Source organism: Rhinopithecus bieti, unplaced genomic scaffold, assembly GCF_001698545.2.
Source record: "Rhinopithecus bieti isolate Rb0 unplaced genomic scaffold, ASM169854v2 scaffold_1012, whole genome shotgun sequence".
Classification (NCBI taxonomy): Eukaryota; Metazoa; Chordata; class Mammalia; order Primates; family Cercopithecidae; genus Rhinopithecus; species Rhinopithecus bieti.
This window is the reverse complement of record NW_016803312.1, coordinates 846,484-868,283: the sequence shown is the minus strand read 5'-3', so window position 1 is coordinate 868,283 and position 21,800 is coordinate 846,484. Positions and strand designations below refer to the sequence as shown.

General features: G+C 45.3%; 1 protein-coding gene across 1 annotated transcript; it reads right to left on the bottom strand.

Moving 5' to 3' along the window:
- Positions 1-17,390: 17,390 nt before the first annotated feature.
- On the bottom strand, positions 17,391-17,639 carry LOC108530843 (cytochrome c oxidase subunit NDUFA4). Its single transcript, XM_017873918.1, has one exon. It carries the CDS (start codon positions 17,637-17,639, stop codon positions 17,391-17,393), a length of 249 nt encoding a protein of 82 aa, XP_017729407.1.
- Between the last annotated feature and the right edge of the window lie 4,161 nt (positions 17,640-21,800).

Below are 21,800 nucleotides of genomic sequence, written 5' to 3'. Positions count from 1 at the left end.
AAGTTATACACAGATGTTTTGTTTTATTTGGTTTTTTTTTTTTTTTTTTTTTTTGAGACAGAGTCTCACTCTGTCGGCCAGGCTGGAGTGCAGTGGGTGATCTTGGCTCACTGCAAGCTCCGCCTCCCAGCTTCACGCCATTCTCCTGCCTCACCCTCCCAAGTAGCTGGGACTACAGGCACCCACCACCAGGTCCACCTAATTTTTTTTTGTATTTTTAGTAGAGACGGGGTTTCACCATGTGAGCCAGGATGGTCTCGATCTCTTGCTCTCGTGATCCACCAGCCTTGGCCTCCCAAAGTGCTGGGGTTACCCGGCCTACACACAGATGTTTTATTAGTTAGTATACAGGTTGAGCTGTGTGGGCTCCAGTCCCAAAAAAACAGCCGCTCACAACACAAGCACGTTTAACTTTCGTTAAAAGGTCTCTGCATCCCTCAGTGGGGAAGTTGTGCCCTAAGATTACAGCAGGGCCGAGTCCCTCCATCCTGTCTCCCCTGCCCCAGGATGCTGGCTTGGTGCAGGTGCTCTGGAATAACTTCCTACTACTGGTACGCACATCCCAGCCAGCAGGAGGGATGAGTGGGGCCCTCCAGGTGCCCAGAGCAAACAGTGTCACTGTGGAAGAAGGGGCCCACTGGCAGCCTTGGCCATGAAGGTCCAGCAAAAGGGAACTGAATAAATAATGGTACCCTGTATAGAATCACGTGACGGGATGGCCAACCAATTGACCTGACTCAGGTGCAGGCTGTGTGGTGACCCGGAAAGACATTCAAATGACAACAGATCAATACAAACAACATACAGTAGGCACCCCTTATCCTCAAGAAGGCGTTCCAAGTCTCCCAGGAGATGCCTAAAACCACGGCTAGTCCCCACTCCTATCCTGCATAGCCTATGCACAAAGGCATTTTTCCTTTTTCACAATTTTATGGGTAATTATTATTATTTTTTGTTATTTAGTTTTTATTTCATAGTCATAAACTTAACTCTGCAATCCAGCTCGGCATAGAAGGGAACAAGGAAAACATGGGATCCAAAGGGAACTGCAGTGAGAGCACAAATAGGATACTGCGAGCAAATGGGGCGGAGGGTGCTCTCCGGAGCTACAGAAGGAATGGTCTGGTGGTGAAGGTAAAACACACGTCAAACTTATTTGAGTTGTCCACAGTCAGCAGTGGCGATCTTCTTGCTGCTCTTGCCATTCCTGGACCCAAAGCACTCCACGGCCTCCACAATCTTCATGCCTTCTTTCACCTTGCCAGAGACCACAAGCTTGCCATCCAACCGCTCGGTCTTGGCAGTGCAGATCAAAAACTGGGAACCGTTAGTGTTGGGTTGAGCATTTGCCATAGATAAGATGCCAGGGCCTGTATGCTTCAGGATGCAGTTCTCGTCATCAAATTTATCCCTGTAGACGAACTTGCCACCACTGCCATTATGGCATGTGAAGTCACCAACCTGACACATAAGCCCTAGATTAATTCTGCGAAAGCAGGAACCCTTATAAACCAAATCCTTTCTCTCCAGTGCTCAGAGCACAAAAGTTTTCTGTCTTTGGAACCTTGTCTGCAAACAGCTCGAAGGAGACATGCCCTAATGGCTCGCCATTGATGACCATGTTGAAGAACACGGTGGGGTTGATCATGGCTGACAGTACAGGGCTCCAGGCGGCAGTGCCGTCTGCAAAGCCTTTTTTGCTTATTCTTTTTAAGAGACTGGGTCTCACTCTGTCACCAAGGCTGAAGTGCAGTGATGCAATCATAGCTCACTACAGCCTTCAACTTCTGGGCTCAAGTGATCCTCCCGCCTCAGCCTCCTGAGTAGCTAGGAATACAGGTGTGTGCCACTATGCCTGGCTAATTTTTTTTTTTTTTTTTTTTGTAGAGGCAGGATCTTGCTATATTACCCAGGCTGATCTTGAACTCCCGGGCTCAAGTGATTCTCCCACCTTGCCTCCCAAATCGGTGGGATTATAGGCATGAGCCACTGCACCTGGCCCCAAGGATTCCTTCTTACAACCACAGTATATGATCTTCTTTTCCTATTGAGAACGTTCACCTTTTCACTTAAGAAAGCACTTTATGGCTTCTCTATGGTGTATCCAAATTGCCAGTGCCACTCCTCTTATGCTTTAGGGCCATGAGGAAGTAAATTAAGGGTGACTTGACAACAAGCACTGTGATTCCAAGACAGTGAATCTCATCACAGAGATGGCTACTAAGTGAGCTGCAGGCAGGGATGCTGGCAAAGGGAGGAGTCGCATCCAGGGTGGGACAGGGTGTGATGGTCCCAGATTTCATCACGCTACTCAGAAGGGCATGAAATTTAAAACTCAGGCATTGCTTCTGGAATTTTCCATTGAATATTTTCAAACTGACGAAGAGTAACTACAACTGCAGAAAGCAAAATCACAGATAAGGGGGTGATGTGGTTTGGGTGTATCCCCACCCAAATCTCATATTGAATTGTTGGGAGCAAGCCCCCAAAATCTGGCCATAAACTGGCCCCAAAACTGGCCATAAACAAAATCTCTGTAGCACTATAACATGTTCTTAATGGCCCTAACGCCCAAGCTGGAAGGTTGTGGGGTTTACGGGAATGAGGGCAAGGAACACCTGGCCTGCCCAGGGCGGAAAACCACTTAAAGGCATTCTTAAGCCACAAACAATAGCATGAACCATCTGTGTCTTAAGGGCGTGTTCCTGCTGCAATTAATTCAGTCCATCCCTTGTTTCCCTTAAGGGATACTTTTAGTTAATTTGATATCTATAGAAACAACGCTAATAACTGGTTTGCTGTTAATAAATATGTGGGTAAATCTCTGTTTGGGGCTCTCAGCTCTGAAGGCTGTGAGACCCCTGATTCCCCACTTCACACCTCTATATTTCTGTGTGTGTCTTTAATTCCTCTAGCGTCGCTGGGTTAGGGTCTCCCAGACCGAGCTGGTCTTGACATTGAATTGTAGTTCCCATAATCCCCACGTGTTATGGGCAGGACCCGGCGGGAAGTAACTGAATCATGGGAGTGGTTACCCTCATGCTGTACTCGTGACAGTGAGTGAGTTCTCTTTTATAAAGGGCTTTCACCCCCCCCACTCTCATTCTTCTCTCTCCTGCCACCCTGTGAAGAAGGATGCATTTGCTTTCCCTTCTGCCATGAGTGTAAGTTTCCTGAGGTCTCTCCAGCCATGCAGAACTGTGAGTCAATTAAACCTCTTTCCTTTAAAAATTACCTAGTCTAACGCACATCCTTATAGCAGCACGAGAACTGACTAATACAGGACTGATATACCGCTATATTTGCATTTTTGTAAATATTTATAAACAGGAAAATGTATACACGAATATACCAAGGCATGGCGTTTTTGCTTAGTGATTCATTCTAATGTTCTACATTAAAATGTGGTTTCGCGTAAAGAACTTTTAAAACTTCATTTGGAAACTGAAACAAGCACTCTGCTTGCGTTGGTTCTTTTTTTAGTTTTCTTAAAATGTTAATAAGTACCCCTAAAGTAGTGAAGAGCAAGTATCCCCCTGCCCTCCCAAAAAAAGAAACACTAAAGGAAAAACCTGTGGGAATTTATTATATTAACTGAATCCTCATCCTTCTCTGGGAAGGTACTGTATGAGCTGGAACACTGAGGAAACACAGCCATGGGAATAAGAAGTCCCGATTTCCCCGGGGCATGTGAGTTTAAGCCAGGAACAGAAGCGCACTAAACAAAACAGAAACTATAAAGGTGATGTCCCAATTCAGCCCTTGAGTCCAACCAGATTTTCTCCTAAGGCTGGGAAAGCATGACAGGCCACTAACTTACTCAAAGCACCCAAAAAAGCCACCATCAAGGGCAGATTGGGCATAGGCTGCAGCACTGGGGTACAGGTGGGCTGAAGTGGGTACCTCCCACCAGCACTTTCACCCAGGAGATTCCATGGGCCATGTCACTTCTCACAGGAACCTGGCTTCATGGAACTCCAAATGATGGTGATGCTGGGGGCAGAGGCTGCAGAGAAAGGGGTGCTGATATGTACGAGGCTACAGGTAAGGCAGTCAGAAAAGAGATGATTAAGCCATGAAAGAAGCAAAAAAAGAAAAAAAACTTGTTACTAATTACACTGATTCTATAAAATAAAAGAAGTCCTTTAAGGGACTAGAGAGAATAGAGTTCCTAATTATTGATTTGCAATATTCTTTAAGCAAAGAAATGTATGATTTTTTAAAAATTAATTCACTGACCCATTACACTGGTGAATTTTGGCTCCAAAGGTGTTCAGGCTGGCAATCAATCTATGACTTGTAAAGAAAAAGACCTTGACACATTATCAAATTACTCTTATCGAGAGTCCATGAGACTGCAGTTTGGTGAAAAGCAACAGATTTACAGTCAGATAGACTAAAAAGTTAATTTGAATTTGAGTTATGGCCTGGATAAGTTATTAAAACTGATAAGCCTCAGTGTCTTCATTTGTTATTGTAATGAGTCAACCAGGGAAAATATATAAGGCTGGGCATGGTGGCTCACGCTTGTAGACCCAGCACTTTGGGAGGCCGAAGGAGGGCGGATCACTTGAAGTCAGGAGTTCAAGATCAGCCTGGCCAACATGGCAAAAACCCATCTCGACTAAAAACACAAAAGTTAGCCGGGCATGGTGGCGGGCACCTGTAATCCCAGCTACTTGGGAGGCTGAGGCAGAAGAATCCTCTGAACCCAGGAGGCAGAGGTTGCAGTGAGCCAAGATCATGCCACTGCACTCCAGCCTGGGTGACAGACTGATACTCTGTCTCAAAAAAAAAAAAAAAAAAAAAAAAAAAAAAAGAAAATGCATAAGCATATGCCAAGAGCTCAAAAAATTAATTATCATTTAAAATGTGGGGCCCTATACAGCCAAACAAAACTAAAAACTCTACAGCCAAAGTCCTCTCAATGAGAAGTAGAAAAAGAAAAGTCTTCACCTATTATTAATGCATATAAAATAAAGACAATTTGAAATACATTTGTCAATGGGAATTAAGAGCTATTGGAATCCATTCCGCAAATCTTTAGCAAGTTACAAACACGGGCAAGGTACCAGATATCCCAAGGACTGGAGACTGAAAGTGCTGTCTCCACGCACACAGTCTACCTGTGAGTAGACAGGCAGACACATGCTGTGTTCTGTAGACACGTTTGAGGTGTGTCTAAGCTCAGGCTGCGATTACAGACTACAATAGACTGATTACTTAAAGAACAGACATTTATTTCTTGCAGTTCTGGAGGCTCGAAGTCCACCAAGATCAGGGTGCCAGCAGGGTCAGGTTTTTGGTGAGGGCCTCATTCTTGGCAGAGGAACAATGTGCTGGACTCTTAATCACTTTATAATCACACACTGATCCCATTCATGGGGGCTCCACCCTTGTGAGCTATTTACCACCCAAAGGTGCCACCTCCAGACACCATCATGTTGGGAATTTAGGCTTCAACATATGATTTGGGAGGGACATACAATTCAGTCCCAGCAAGATACCAGCATTGCTCATTATGTTCTTCCCTGAAAACTCCCTTTGCCCACAGGTCTCACCAAAGGTGTGGCCCTCAGTGACCATGTTGTACCACACAATACCCTCCTACTCCTCCCTTTCCATTCTCCACCACAGTGGACTGGATCACGCCTGGGTAATCCCTTTCTTGGCCAGAAACCAGTGAGATGCTTTCTGGAGAATCTGAACTAAGGAACAGGTGCTTGGGGCAGTCTAGTTGACAGAGAGGGAGACAGAGAGGGAGAGAGCTTAGAAAGGCAAATGCACCTTGGGTACTTGACTTTCTGATGTCTAATTCTAATAAAGTCCAGCCATACTTTATTTTCAGATAACCTATTGTATATTTCAATAAAACTTTTGTTAGTTTGTGTGTTTGTGTGTTTGTTTTTTTTTTGAGACAGAGTCTCACTCTGTCGCCCAGGCTCACTGGAGTACAGTGGTGCAATCTTGGCTCACTGCAGTGTGTGCTTATAAAGAGATCTCCATCTCCCAGGTTCAAGCAGTTCTGCCTCAGCCTCCCGAGTAGCTGGGATTACAGGTGCCCGCCATCACGCCGGACTAATTTTTGTATTTTCAGTAGAGACGGGGTTTTACCACGTAGTCCGGGCTACTCTAGAACTTCTGAACTCAGGTGATTCACCTGCCCTGGCCTCCCAAAGTGCGGGAATTACAGGCGTGAGCCACTGCACCCAGCAAAATAAAACCTTTTACTTGAGTTGGTTGGTAGATGCTACACACACACTAAGCAACAGACGCAAAGACCCAGATTCCCCATTTGTGATTGTGGACAAGGCACTCCCCTCTTGGAGTCACAGCTTGGCTCAGGAGAACGAGGGTCTGCCCGAGCGGAGGGCTGGGGAAATAAAGTGATAGCAACTGGGAAAGATGTCATGGGACGGATACACCCACTAAGAGGTAGAGGGCCTCTGGCAGGGGTCAGCGCCTTCGGTCATAGTGACTGCGGAAGGCTTCATGAAAGAAAGAACATTTGGGCTGACGTTGAATTTAGAGAAGAGGAGAAGAAAGACCAGGAGACACTCTCAGAAGCAGAGGAAGCCACGACCCACAGAAACGCGTGGGCAGTAACAAATTCCTCTTGGTGAACAAGATGTCTGACACTGAATTCAAAGTTGTTTTCTGCGCTACTCTATAATCAGACCTCCCTCCCTCCCCATGAGCCAAAAATGCTTCAGCAAACGCTGTACACAATAGCTGGATTTTAGTGATTCCTGGGAGGAGGGTGGTGAGAGACACAGAACTGAAGATAACCATGTTCCACCCAAGGTCAAACGTTGAACAAAAAGAGCACACTAAGGACACACAGGCACAAGGAGCCCAGTGATGGGGTAAATTGGCTGCAGTGTGGGTGTGCTTGAGGACCATGAAAATTGAAGACCCCAAGAAACTCCCATGAACATGTATCAGCTCAGGCCATTTTGTTTAGGCAGTAAAGGAAAGCTGCCAGTCTCGATGTCTCACGCCTGTAATCCCAGCACTTTGGGAGGCTGGGGTGGGGAGATCACCCTGAGGTCAGGAGTTCAAGACCAGCCCGGCCAACATGGTGAAACCCCATCTCTACTAAAAATACAAAACTTAGCTGGGCGTGGTAGTGCATGCCTGTAATCCTGGCTACTCGGAAGGCTGAGGCAGGAGAATTGCTTGAACGCAGGAGGTAGAGGTTGCAGTGAGCCAAGATCATGACACTGCACTCCGGCCTGGGCAACAGAGTGAGACTCCGTCTCAAAAAAATAAAAAATAAAAATAAAATTAAATTTAAAAAAAGGAAAGGCGATCCCAGCATGTCAAAGGACATGGAAACCCTTTGGTCATAGAACAGGGGAAAAAAGGCAGAAGCTTCTAGACTGAAAACAAGTTAAAACAGACAAAAAGAATAAGGTTACCTAGAAAAGAAAGAGAAGCAGAGAAAACAGCATCTGGTCAGGTGCCGTGGCTCACACCTGTAGTCCCAGCACTTTGGGGAACTGAGGCGGTTGGATCACCTGAGGTCGAGGTAAGGAGTTCGAGACCAGCCTGGCCTGGGTGACAGAGCAAGACTCTGCCTCAAAAATCAAAAACAAAACAAAGAAAACAACATCTGTACCAGTAAATGCTGGAAGATATTAAACCAACGTTTATGGAGTTTCAAGGAAAACGATTGTTATCATAGCATCACATGCACACCCAGCCTATGCATTATGTGGGAGGGGAAAAGAATGGCATTTTGAGACACGCAAGAACTCAAAATATATCATCCACACACTCTAAGAAAAAAATCATATGAGAATGCTCTTAAAGAAAAAAAAGAGAGGATGTGTTTTATTTTTTACTTTTATTTTTTTGAGACAGAGTCTTGCTCTGTCGCCCAGCCTGGAGTGCAATGGTGCGCTCTCGACTCACTGCAACCTCCACCTCCCGGGTTCAAGCCATTCTCCTGCCTGCCTCAGCCTCCTGAGTAGCTGGGATTACATGCGCCCGCCACCACACCTGGCTAACTTTTTTTTTTGTATTTTTAGTATTGATGGAGTTTCACCTTGTTGTCCAGGCTGGTCTCGAACTCCTGACCTCAGGTGATCCGCCCACCTGGGCCTCCCAAAGTGTGGGATTACAGGCATGAGCCACCACGCCTGGCCAGGAGGATGTGTTTTATAAGGAACAATGGAAACCCATAAAAACAGTAAAGCTGTCAGGAAAGTCTAAAACGTTTTTGTTAACAGGGATGTGAAACATCATGTAATAGTTAAGAAAAAAGTCTCTAGTGACACAAGGGCAAAAATAAAATAATTACAATTCTAGGTTATTTCAGTAAAACCTGGGAAATGAAAAGAAGTCAAAATATCCTACCCGTTTTTTCTTGTGAGATGGTAGAATATTTTAAATAGTGGTTAATTCTTTGATATGGATAAAGAAATATGGATGAAAACATGCTTGTTCAAAATGTACAGATCGCCAGGCACAGTGGCTCACACCTGTAGTCCCAGCACTTTGGGAGACCAAGGCGGGTGAATTGCTTGAGCTCAGGAGTTCAAGACCAGCCTAGACAACATAGTGAGACCCTGTCTCTACAAAAATACAAAAATTAGCCAGGTGTGGTGGCACGTGCCTGTAGTCCTAGCTACTTGAGAGGCTAAGGTGGGAGGATCACTTGAGTCTAAAGGTCAAGGCTGTAGTGAGCTGAGATTGTGCCACTGCACTCCAGCCCAGGCGACAGAGTGAGACCTTGTCTCAAAAAAAAAAAAAAAAAAAAAAAGCGTCAGATAATCCACAGAAGAAAAAAAGAACGAAAACTAGACATAGTCTGCCAAAGACAGGAAATAAAGTATAGAAATTTTTGAGTACCAAGAAAGCTTACAAACAAAATTCAAAGACTGAATATGATCTCAGCTGTCCAATATGATAGCCACTAGTCACATGGGGCTATTTAAATTTAAATTAATTCAAGTAAAATAAAAACATTCAGCTCTTCAGTCACACTTGTCACATGCAAGTGCTCCATGTGTTGATGACTGCCCAACTGGATTACTATCGCCCCAGAAAGTTCCAGCAGACAACAGTAACAGTAAAAGATACACGGTAACAAATTCACCAAGTACGGTAAGATCCCAGTGATGCTAAACACACACACATATTAAAAACTGAGTTCATTAAACTGTCAGTGGTGACCTCTCTGGGAAATAAGGTGACCAGGGGCTTTCATTCTATGTTATATACCTTGTTTGATATATATATATATATATATATTTGATTTATATAGTTCTATGCATTTGATATGATATATCTCTATTTGATATTTATATACCTCTATATATTTGATATTTATATACTTATATATTTGATATCTATATATGTGACATATATAAATATATACGTGTAAGATATATATATATATATGTATATTTTTAGACAGAGTCTCATCCTGTTGCCTAGGCTGGAATACAGTAGTGCGATCACAGCTCTCTGGGCTGAAGTAATTCTCCCATCTCAGCCTCCCATGTATCTGGAACTATACGCATGCACCACCATGTCTAGCTCATTTTTTAGTTTGTAGAGATAGGGTCTTACTATGTTGCCCAGGTTGATCTCGAACTCTTGGCCTCAAGCGATCCTCCGCCTTGGCTTCCCAAAGAACTGGGATGACAGGCATGAGCCACCACACCTGGCCCTATCATTTGATTTTGAATAAGCATATTTTAAAAGTCATTAACATGTTTTCAAATGAAACAATTTCTTGAACTTGGAGTAGTACTTGGCTCTGTTAAAATAAAGTGATTTTAACTAGTATAGACGTATAGCATACATTTGTGCTAATAAACAAAGATGGCAAAGTATGTGTCCTATATTTAGACAACCCTGGAAAAAGTTTGTTCTGGGCCAAAGGGTGATATCACCCATTCAGATGCAAGTCTTAGCAGATACTTGACCATTTCAAACTGCAGTTCTTGATTTGAGGAAGTCCCTCAGGCGAAGACTGTTGCTAATCCATTTTTCCATTTAGATTTATACAGTTGACAACAGATCAAATTTCAGAAAGGGCAGCTTCGAGTTATCCCTAAATTTTCCATAAGAAAAACCTATTGCAAGTCATATGTTTCTGCGTTTTCCCACTGATACCACACAGCTGACAAAGGGGAAGTTCCCAACTCAATTTCAACAATAGACAGATAAAGTCAGATACAACATAGTACCCAAAGAAGAACTTCCTTTTTTTTTAACCCTCCTAAATTGGGGATGGTAGAAGATAGGTTATGTTCTTTGTTAAAAGAATTCCAAAGTTTTCATCTTTGTCCAATACCAGGTCTTCAATCTTTCTAAGAAAAGAACTCTTAAAACATATTGGCCAGGCGCGGTGGCTCAAGCCTGCAATCCCAGCACTTTGGGAGGCCGAGACGGGCGGATCACGAGGTCAGGAGATCAAGACCATCCTGGCTAATACGGTGAAACCCCGTCTCTACTAAAAAATACAAAAAACTAGCCGGCCAAGGTGGCAGGCGCCTGTAGTCCCAGCTACTCGGGAGGCTGAGGCAGGAGAATGGCGTGAACCCGAAAGGCGGAGCTTGCAGTGAGCTGAGATCCGGCCACTGCACTCCAGTCTGGGCAACAGAGCGAGACTCCGTCTCAAAAAAAAAAACAAAAAACAAAAAACATATTAACCCTTAAATACTAAAACTATTTCATGTCTACCCCAGGGACTAATTTAGTCATGTATCTGACAACAAAGACACACTTATCTATGTTTATTTTGGTTCCTATATAAATCTTCTTAGTAGCTGCTTCCAGTGAATATTGAGGGAAAAGCTCTCTTAATGGAAAGCTATGAGAAACATCTATTTTTCCAGGACGTATATGCACTCTGTAAGTCAATGTTGGTAAAGCAAGGGGGAGAGATTTGGTTTTGTTACCAAAGTTCAACACGAATTTTATTTGACTCCATCTCCAACAATGGACAATAACATTAGCTCAGCAAGAGATCATGATCAATACCAAATGTATTTCATAAACGGAGAAGCCCGACATCAAAAAGACAGCGAGAAGAAGACAGTGGGTTCCAAACGATTCTTCAACAATTTGCCCTGTCCTCAATGTTCCCAAAGCCCGTCAGAAGAAAGTAACAGAAGGCAAGAACACAGCAAAATGAGGGAAGTATTAAAGATCCTTGAGCATCTTAACCTCAGATCCAACCGTGAAAGCTCCCAGGAAATTCATCCTCCAGGCCAGGTGCCATGGCCTGTAATCCCAGCACTTTGGGAGGCCAAGGCAGGGGCATCACCTGAGGTCAGGAGTTCAAGACCAGCCTGACCAACATGGTAAAAACCCATCTCTACTAAAAATACAAAATTAGCCGGGTGTGGTGGCGCACGCCTGTAATCTCAGCACTTTGGGAGGCCGAGGCTGGGGGATAACCTGAGGTCAGGAGTTTGAGAACAGCCTGACCAACATGGTAAAACACCATCTCTACTAAAAACACAAAATTAGCTGGGTGTGGTGATGCACGCCTGTAATCCCAGCTACTCGGGAGGCTGAGGCAGGAGAACTGCTTGAACCCGGGAGGTAGAGGTTGCAGTGCACCAAGATTGCACCATTGCACTCCAGCCTGGGCGACAAGAGCAAAACTCCATCTCAAAAAAAAAAAAACATCCTCCACGTCACCTCTTTCGTACCACTGCCACCCACAGCAGAACAGAAATCTTCAGTAATCTGGACTATTTCTAATAATTCATATAGCTGGACTGAGGTTAATTTTTATCTATGTAGAAAGTCTTTCAAGGTTCCTTCAAGCTCTGTATAAAGACCTACTCCCTAATTCTAATTGCAATCCTGTGTTAAAGCAAGTTATATAAAGATCTCTTTAGGCAATCCTCTATTAGCCTGATTCTAATTGCCGCATATTGTTTGAAAATAATAAAATTATACTTGTCTGAATATAGTCTCATTAAAACTGACAATCCCTCCTTCCCCCATGTTCTTTGTAATTCATGAAATTTTTATAGTGGTTTGCCACTTTCATGCTTGGGTGGACCAAAAAGTTAAAGAGTACATTTAACTCTTTACACTGGCTCACACCTGTAATCCCAGCACTTCGAGAGGCCAAGGCAGGCAGATCACCTGAGGTGAGAAGTTCCAGACCAGCCTGACCAACACGGTGAAACCCCATCTCTACTAAAAATACAAAAATTAGCTGGGCGTGGTGGCACGCGCCTGTAATCCCAGCTACTTAGGAGGCTGAGACAGAAGAATTGCTTGAATCCAGGAGGCAGAGGTTGTAGTGAGCCGAGATTGCACCACTCCAGTCTGGGTGACAGAGCAAGACTCCGTCAAAAAAAAAAAGAGTACATTTTCCATGAAAAACAAGACATAAAGACAGTGAGACAAGTATTTTATAACAGTTACACCACTGCTTTTAATTAAACATAAAACATCTGATATTTCATTCATGGACTCTTAGCATTATTTATAAAATGAAATACCCTGTTTAGTCCATGAAGAAAATTCCATGAAAATAAAATAAAAGCATATGCAGTTTTACATATTTACATACTTACATTCTGGAACACAAGAAGACTCTAATTGGGTATTTTCCTTTCATTTGAGGCTCCAGTTTCAATTTAGTATGTCTAAAACGACTAGTAAATACATTATACTGAGTGGTGGGGTAAATGAATTCTTTCAGGCCACAAGGGTACTATTCAGTAAATTACCGCTCTGCACTGGCCGCTGCCTGGTGGCCTCAAATTGACAAACTGCCTTTAAAAGGTGAAACATGTTCTTACTGATTCATCCAAAGGCTCATTATTTGTTATTTATTTAAACTGATGGGAATGAAGAGGCCAAGGATAGAAAAAGAGTCTTTCAAATTTTAACATTTACAAACTTGAGCTACTTAAAGAAAACCTAGGTTTCTACTGCGATATCATCAGTACATGAGCCAAATAAAACACATTTACTCCCCCAAATTTGGCACACATTGTCTAAATTCAAATCCAAACAGGCAATCCAAGGAGAACAGTCATTTGGAGTTTTCCTAATCTCCTTACATTTAAATAGAGTACAATACATCCATTATGTTCATCTTTTCCCACTAGAAGCTATTAACATGGTATCTGCTCTTGGTTTAAACATTTCACTACACGGGGCATCTCTAAATTTTGATAAACTTTCTAATATATAACGAATGCGCTGATATACAAAACTGAAAACTTCTGAAGGCAGCAGAGATGCCTCTGGGTGCTACTCTGGGAACTTTAGCTGCTTGAAAGGTGTCAGGGGACAGGCTCAGATCAATGGGCACACAGATGAGGAATTCTTTGTACCAGGGACATTCTCAACAGTGTAGGCAAAGAAGTCCTAATCAAGCCCCCCAACCCAGAGTATCAATCAAAGGAGGAACAATAAACAGGAATTACAGCAGAGAAGATAAAAATCCAGGGTCTCTCCAGAAAGACAATACAGGTACTTAGGTTAATCCGTCAGCTTGCATCTGCACCTGGGCCCATTTCTGGCACTAGAACTACCGTTTCAAAAACATATTTGTATTTAGCTATCTATCACAAGCACGTTTCTATCCCTGCATAAACAGAGTTCAGGTTCAGATTTCTGCGCAATTTCCTTTCCTCTCTTTAAAAAAAAAAATATTCTAGACTCGAACATTCCATACTTGCAGCCGCCACTGACGTATTCACGGCAAAAATAAAAACAACTTGCAAATGGGAGATGCACATAGTCGGCTTTTCTTTTCCTTGATTTCTTGTTAATATTTTATAATGAATTATAGGTCAGTAAAAAGTCCCTTTCTTTAATAAATCTTAAGGTAAACAAGTAGAATGCAAATGATTTACACTTTCAATGATCAATCATTTCAAGAATCTCTCTATGAACTGAGTAAAGCATCTGTGATTCAGGCCTCCCTATCATGTTTTTTAAGCTGACCCACTTCTCCATCACTTACCATGGTTCGAAAAATCTCACTTCTAAGGGTGTTGCAAGAACGCTCTGTGCCAGCGCATAGTTTGAATCCAATAGGGTAAAAGGGTAATGCAAACAGCACTTTAAAAGGACACCAGTTTTTATGTAAAATGACCCACTGCCTCTAAAAAGAGAGCATCAACACCGACCTTCACCTGAAGCAATCCTTTTCTCCAACAGAAGAGCAAATCAAGTCTGTAGGGTTCGGGGGCAAAGGCAAAGGATTAAGAAACCCGATCAAGTGTGAAAATGCTTGGGGCATCGAGTTTTGGAGATCAAATGCTAGCTTTGCAAACCGGATGCGGCCAGGTCAACGAGAGCCCGGCTCAGGGGATCGGCCCTGCTCTGAAAAGCTCTAGGGACACGCGAGGCGGTGCAAAGCCCAGTATCCCCAGCAGGGGCCGGGCCCGGGACCCCTCGGCGCCAGAACTTTGCGCAGTTCGCCGCCTGCAGCCCCGACACCACCAGGGGCAACTCCATGCCGCTCCACCCACGTCTTTGCCCATTCTTTTTGGGTGGCGGCCGTGGAGAGGGGGTCTGAAGGGACTTAACAAGGATGGCAGGGGGCAGAGGAGGGCGACCTCCTACCCCAGGCTACGGCCGTCACAAAGGGCAGGGCGTCGCAAAGGGCAGGGTGTCGCGCCTCTCCTCGGCGCCCACCGGAGCCACCCGCGGGCGAAGGCAACACGCGCCTCCTGGGCCAGGCCGCCGGCGGGGATGGGCGAGGCCGGCCGGTGGCGCACGGCAGGTGACAGTAGCGTCGCCGGTCCCCGCCCGGGCCCCAGCCTCCCCGCCCCACCCCGGGCCTCGCCTCCCGCGCACTGTCCTCTCCCGCGAGCCGCGCGCCGGACTCACCATGGGCTCCGCGCGGCGAGAAGGCCATCGCGGGGCGAGAAGCGGACCGAAGAGCCCCCCTTCCTGGGAGCCAGCCCCCGAGCGAGAGACCCTGGCGCGCCGGCGGTCCGCCCTGTAGCTCCTGGTGCGCCCGCGCGGCCGCCCTACCCTTGGCGTGCTCCATCTTCCTCCTCATTGTCTCCGTCTATCCCGCACGTCGTCCTGGTCGTCCAGTTCCAGGCTCTGCTGGCTGGCCGCAGACTCGCTGTCCTCCCGCCCATCGCGGCGGCGCTGGCTGGGGAGGCGGCGCTCGGGGCCGGCCGCGCGGCGGGGCGGCGCGGCCGCAGCTCCTCCTTAGTGCCGCCCGCCGTTTACTACTTTGGAGTCGGAGCCCTGGCGCTGCGCCCCGCCGGCCCGGCCCCGCCGGCCCCGCCCTGCCCCACGGCGCTTCAATCCCGCTCTTGAACCCCGCCACCTCTTCGTCCATCCCCTTCAAGCCGCCTCTCCCCGTCTGCCGGCTCAATCCATCTCTCTAACCCGCCCACCTGGCCCCTCCCCTCCAGCCCGCTCTCCCCGCCCGGCTTGGCATCAATCCCGCCCATAACCCCGCCCCGCCCCTTCCCAGCTGGCCCCGCCCTACCCCGCCCCGCCCCGTCAGCTCCAACCCTGCCCAGCAAGGCCAGCCCTGCGCAGGGCGAGTCCTGTATATCCAGGCCTGCGCGGTGCCTCTGCCTGGGGCTGGGCTCTCAAGGCTGCAAACCTGCAGACTTGACATCCTGAGTGGCGGCATTTTTGGAACATAGGCCATGCGATTTTACTTCCGGACGACTTAGGGAGCGCTCTCAACCCGTGCAGGGGTTTTTCCCACTCAGGAGTAGGCACTCAGGGCTGAGGCTTTCCAGAAGCTCTTCCCGCCCCTCCACATACATGTTAACAATCCATTTCGCATCTATCCATCTAATACATTATAAAATCAAATTCAAAGTCAAAACAGAATTTCAAACCCTCCCACCGCCCTGTCCCAACCAGGCTTGCAGCACTAAAACTCTTGACAGAGAAATTCTTGAGCTACCCGTGATTTTCCTGGACACTACGGACGGCTCAGACCAGAACAGACATCTTGAGGGACATGGGGACGTGTCCCCGATGCTGGGGAATTGGACAGTTTCAGGTAAGGCCACCCTGGCTTTCCCAAAGTCAAGGTTATGACCTAGATTTCCAAGCGAACGCGCACGGCCCTCTGCGCTGAAATCGTCCGCTCTCTCAGAAGAGGGAAGGGAGGCACTCTGTAGTATTGCCAAATAGAAGGCCGATGAAGTTCAGCCTTTTTTATTTGCTATTGCATTCTGTACAGAGCAGCCCTGTCCTTTGCTTTGCTGAGATGATCTTGTTCAAAGGTGCTGCCAGGCCACCAGAAGTCTCTGCGGTGGTTTTGCAAAGATAGTCGTCAGAACCCGCTCAGTGAGGAAAATGAGACTTTAAAGAGCCTGAATTTTTTGGTGTGGGTCCTTTATTTGCAGAAGATACTAGGAGCATTCTATGGCTTTTTTCCCCAAGGGAGACTAAGTTTTTAAAACGCAATGAGCTAGAAGTATCAAAAGATGAAAATTGCAGAGCGATTTCAACGTCCATCAGCTGTTTGGTGTTGACATAACTAAAATTCTGTAAGAAGGGCAAATGGGGCCAAAACATAAAAGGAAATACAATATTGCCTTTAACAACTGCAACTCTTTGTGAGGCAAAATGTCATATGTCACCTCTGTGAAACTTTAGGATAAAAGCAAATACATATGAGTGAGGTTCCTGCAGCTCATCTCTACTAACACGGGTTGTTGGAGAACCCGTAGCACGGTCGGGTAACCAACAGGAAACTGGCCAGGAGCAAGCTTATCAATCAGATCAGCCACTCTAACCTGCCAGAGGGGTTCTCTAAAAGAGTTTTTAAAACTTAAGGCAAAGGAAACTCAGCAAACGTATTTATTTGAATTTTCAAGAAGTTTTGACTAAGAACTTCTCTAAAAAAGAATAAGAAAACAAATAATCCTGGAGAAATAAAATGAGGGCATCAAAAACCAATGAAACACTAGAAAACAATGATAAACAGGGAACATCTGTTCCCCAGAACGGAAAGAAGTTGGTCCAGACGTCGGTACAGTACTGGATTGAAGTATTATTTAATACAAATGTTTTGCAGCATTAATCTTTGGAAGGAGGGAAAAGACTACAGATGACCCTGGACCTTCCTAAATCCTACTGTCCTGTATAGAAACACTATGTTTCTAAACATTGTTACTTCTTTCCCTGGCTTAATTCCAGAGTTTGGAGAACTGGAACCAAGTAGCATCTTCCAGCGTCTTATATCTAAAGTTTATTTGGTGGATGGAAGCACTGTAGAATGACTTCCAGTGTATTATTTTTTCAAGTTTCAGTTATTTATTAATCAGTGTAATCTCCAATAGGTTACATCAACATGATTTCATTCATTTAGAGGAGAAATATTTCCTAGTGAAGTGGAAAATTGTGCAGATGGATTCTGGAAGACCTTCGGTCTAAAGCAGCTTTATAGTGAAACATTTCATTTAGAGATCTGGACCTTCTTTCTTCAGTTTGCTGTGATCCACATTCATTGAGTAGAACTTGTATTGATCATCGGGACCCAGTTTGTTCCAGGGATCTGGGTGATTCTTTCTGTCCCAACTAACATCTGGATTGAACAATGCCAGATGCAAGAGATACAGTCCTGCTCCAGTACCTCCAGCTCCAATAAATACTAAGAGGGGGATCAAGCTTGGATGCTTCTTAGCCTGACCCATGATCTGGTGGAGCATGTTAGCGGCAGAGACCTCCAATTAGAAAGGAGAGAACCAGCCTAGCCACCAGGCCCTGGCTAAGTAGTATCTCGCCAGTGTATTTTAAAAGGCCTTTGGGAATTTTCTATTCTGCTTGGCCCACTCCTACTACAGATGTAAGACTGTGGTTGTATAATTGGTCTTGTTTTATTTAAACTATTTTGACTTCTTTTTTAATTTTGGTAAAATACATACAACATAAAATGTACTATTCTAACCATGTTTTTTGTTTGTTTTTTGTTTTTGTTTTTGTTTGAGACAGAGTTTCACTCTTGTTGCCCAGGCTGGAGTGCCATGGCACGATCTTGGCTCACTGCAACCTCTGCTTCCCAGGTTCAAGCGATTCTCCTGCCTCAGCCCCCAGAGTAGCTGGGATTACAGGTGCCCACCACCACACCGGCTAATTTTTGTATTTTTGGTAGAGATGGGGTTTCGCTGTATTGGCCAGCCTGGTCTTGAACTCCTGACCTCAAGTGATCCACCCTCCTCGGCCTCCCAAAGTGCTGGGATTACAGGCATGAGCCACCGCGCCCAGCCTAGAGTGTTTTATTATGCAGTAATAACTAATCAACATACAGAAAAACAAAGACCAAAAGAAATCCTTAGGCCCGGCATAGTGGCTCACGCCTGTAATCCCAGCACTTTGGGAGGCTGAGGCAGGTGGATCACGAGGTCAGGAGATCGAGACCATCCTGGCTAACATGGTGACAACCTGTCTCTACCAAAGATACAAAAAATTAGCCGGGAGTGGTGGTGGCCACCTGTAGTCCCAGCTACTCGGGAGGCTGAGGTAGGAGAATGGCGTGAACCCAGGAGGTGGAGCTTACAGTGAGCCGAGATGGCACTACTGCACTCCAGCCTGGGTGACAGAGAAAGACTGTCTCAAAAAACAAAAAGGAAAGAAATCCTTAAAGACCCTCATTTTATTACTATCATGATCACTATCTGTATACCTGGGTATGTCTGAAAAAGACTCATGCCAAACCATTAGTTTGTACTTTCTATTCTGGGTTCACAAAAGCAAAGCTCCTTGCTTTTGGGATACATTGGCTATTCTTGCTAGCTAGTTTGCTTTAGAGTCGTGTTTGGCTGGATTTTATTTTATTTTTTAAGTGACTCCATTTCTTTTTAATTTTCGAGGAACCCTATAACTACCCTGCACCTTTTGCAACTGTGCATTGGAGAAGCTTTTCTCGTGGTCACTGTGAGGGTAATTTTCACCTCCTGTTGCTTGGTATTCTGCTAAAAGGTTTTCATACTTGTTCAAAACAGCAGGTTGGTGCCACAGTGAGTATTGCAGATCAGCTGCCTTTCAGAATTTCACAGTTAGTGAGTCTGTGTCTTGTCCCCATAGGACAAGTTGGGGCTTGCGGGTGATGCCAAGGAAAATTCTAGTGGAACCGGAATGATGCCACAGCAGATTGGAAGTATGTGTTCATTTAGGAGCTGCAAGGTGCCTCCATTCTATAAATAGGGTCACCTTGGAACTGCACTGCTCGCCAAACTCCTTAAATGTGTTCAGGCTTTCCCCACAAGTATATCACTGGACAGTTTATTGCCAAAGTTCATTAGTTCTTTGATTGATAAGGATAATATATTCCGGAAGTACACTGTCTCACTGGACATTTTTACTTGAAGTAGAAATACTAAAGGAGGCAAAAGGATCTGTTCTAGTCTGTCCACGATTAGAGCTTCTGTCCCTTTCTGGAAGAAAGGATGGAGGAGAAAGTAACTGGTGAAGAAAGTGAGGGCAGTAGGTAAAGAAGAGGAAGGAGATAGAGGAAAATCAGGAAAGGTAGGAGGAAACAAAGGTGGGGCAGAGGTGAGCGCCAGCCGTATACACGCCAAGGGCTGCAGCAGCCTCCAGATGCTGTGTCTCCCTGCATCCAAGCTCTACCGCTCTTTTCAATAGCGCTGCTTGGAAAATTCTTCCATAGCAATCAGAGCATGTTCATCCCCCTGACTTAGAAACGACGTGGCTCCCAATTGCCTTCTACATGAAGTCAAATCCCCCTACGTTGGTGTTCAAGGCCGTCCACACCATAGCCTCACCATACCTCTGGTCTTAGCTCTGACCTGAGCCTCTCCAGGCCCTCCATATGCCCCGGTCTCCCTTCCTTGTCTCTGGAGGCACCAGGCCCTTGAATGCCCTTTCCCTACTCCCTGCCATCACTAAGGACACAGCTCCCGCGTTGTCTCCCCTGCCGAGGTTTTATATGTTTGCCATCATCCCGGCACTAGCCCAGCAGCTCCTGAAGAATCATACGTCATGTGCTTCTCTCTGTATCTCCATCACCCAAACAGTGCCTGAAACAAAGAGGACCCTTCATAAGAGCTATGGAATGAATGAATGAATCTATGACACCCCTTCTTTCCCTGCTTGCCAGCCCAATATCTTTTAAAGCTGTTTTTAAATTTAATTTTTATTATTTGAGATGGGGTCTTACTCTGTCACCCAGGCTGGAGTGCAGTGACTCAGTCTCAGCTCACTGCAATCTCTGGTCCCAGGTTCAAGCAGTTCTCCCACTTTACCCTCCTGAGTAAGTGGGACTACAGGCATGTGCCACCACACCTGGCTAATTTTTGTAATTTTTGGTAGAGGCAGGGCTTTACCATGTTGGCCAGGCTGGTCTCAAACTCCTGACCTCAAGTGATCTGCCCACCTCAGCCTCCCAAAGTGCTGGTTACAGGCATGAGCCACGGCACCCAGCCTTAGCTGTTTTTTTAAATTAAAAACGTGTTTTTTTGAGACAGGGTCTCTAGCCTGTTGCCCAGGCTAGAGTTTAGTGGCAGAATCCCAGCTTACTGCAGCCTCAAACTCCTGGGCTCAAGAGATCTTTCCGCCTCAACCTAAAGTTGTTTTTAATGAGCACCTAATAATATAGCCCATAGAATTTATAGGCTGTGGTGTGATATTTCGATACATACATACAATGTGTAATGATCAAATCAGAGTAATTAGCCAAAAAAATCACCGCAAACATTTATCCTTTCTTTGCGTTGGAAACATTCAAAACCCTCTCTTCTAGCTATTTCAAAATATACAATAAATTGTTAACTATTATGCCCCTATAGTGCTATAAAACACTAGAATTTATTCCTCCTATCCAGCTGTAATTTTGTATCCATTAACCAACCTCTCTAGTCACCCTCCCCACTTTCCTTCCTAGCCACTAGTAACCACTGCTCTACTCTTGACCTTCACGAGATCAATTTTTTTAGCTTCCACACGAGTAAGAACATGAAGAATTTATCCTCCTGTGCCTGCTTTATTTCACTTAACATAATGTCCTCTGGGACTTTTTTTTTTTTTTTTTTGAGACAGGACTCGCTCTGTCACCCAGGCTGGCATGCAGTGGCGTGATCATGGCTCAATGTAGTCTCTACCTCCTGTGCTCAAGCGATCCTTCTGCCTCAGCCTCCAGAGCAGCTGGAACTACAGGCACACACCACCACATCCAGCTAATTTTAAAAATTATTAATACTTTATAGAGACAGGGTCTCTCTATGTTGCTCAGGCTGGTCTCAAACTCCTGGGTTCAAGCAGTCCTCCCACCTTGGCCTCCCAAAGTGGTAGAATTATAGGTGTGAGCCACTGCACATGGCTCAGGACCTTTTATTAGTCTAGTTGCAGAAGTATTCAGACAGAATTTCTCCTTACCATGGATTTTCATAAAAACTCAAACTACAGTGACAGGAAGGAGAGATACAGTTTTAGTTGTTTCTTCTAAAAACAGAGATTTCTTCCAGGAATTATATGTGAGCACACAGTTGTTCACACTCCTTCAGAAACAAAATATGTGACAGTTAGAGAGAAGAAAACCTGACTAAAAAGCAAAAAAAAAGCCAGGTGCAGTGGTTCACACCTGTCATCCCAGCACACTGGGAGGCTGAGGCAGGAGGATTGCTTGAGCCCAGGCATTTGAGACCAGCTTGGGCAATGTGGTGAGACCTCACCTGTACAAAAAATAAAAATAAAAAATTTGCTGGGTGTGGTGGTGTATGCCTGTAGTCCCAGCTACTAGGGAGGCTATGGCAGGAGAATCACTTGAACCCAGGAGGTGCAGGTTGCAGTGAGCCGAGATCGCACCACTACACTCCAGCCTGGGCGACAGAGCGAGACGATGTCCCCCCCTCACC

Excerpts from the sequence above, each read along its gene's own strand:
- LOC108530843 (XM_017873918.1), bottom strand. The coding sequence starts at position 17,639 with ATGCTCCACCAGATCATGGGTCAGGCTAAGAAGCATCCAAGCTTGATC.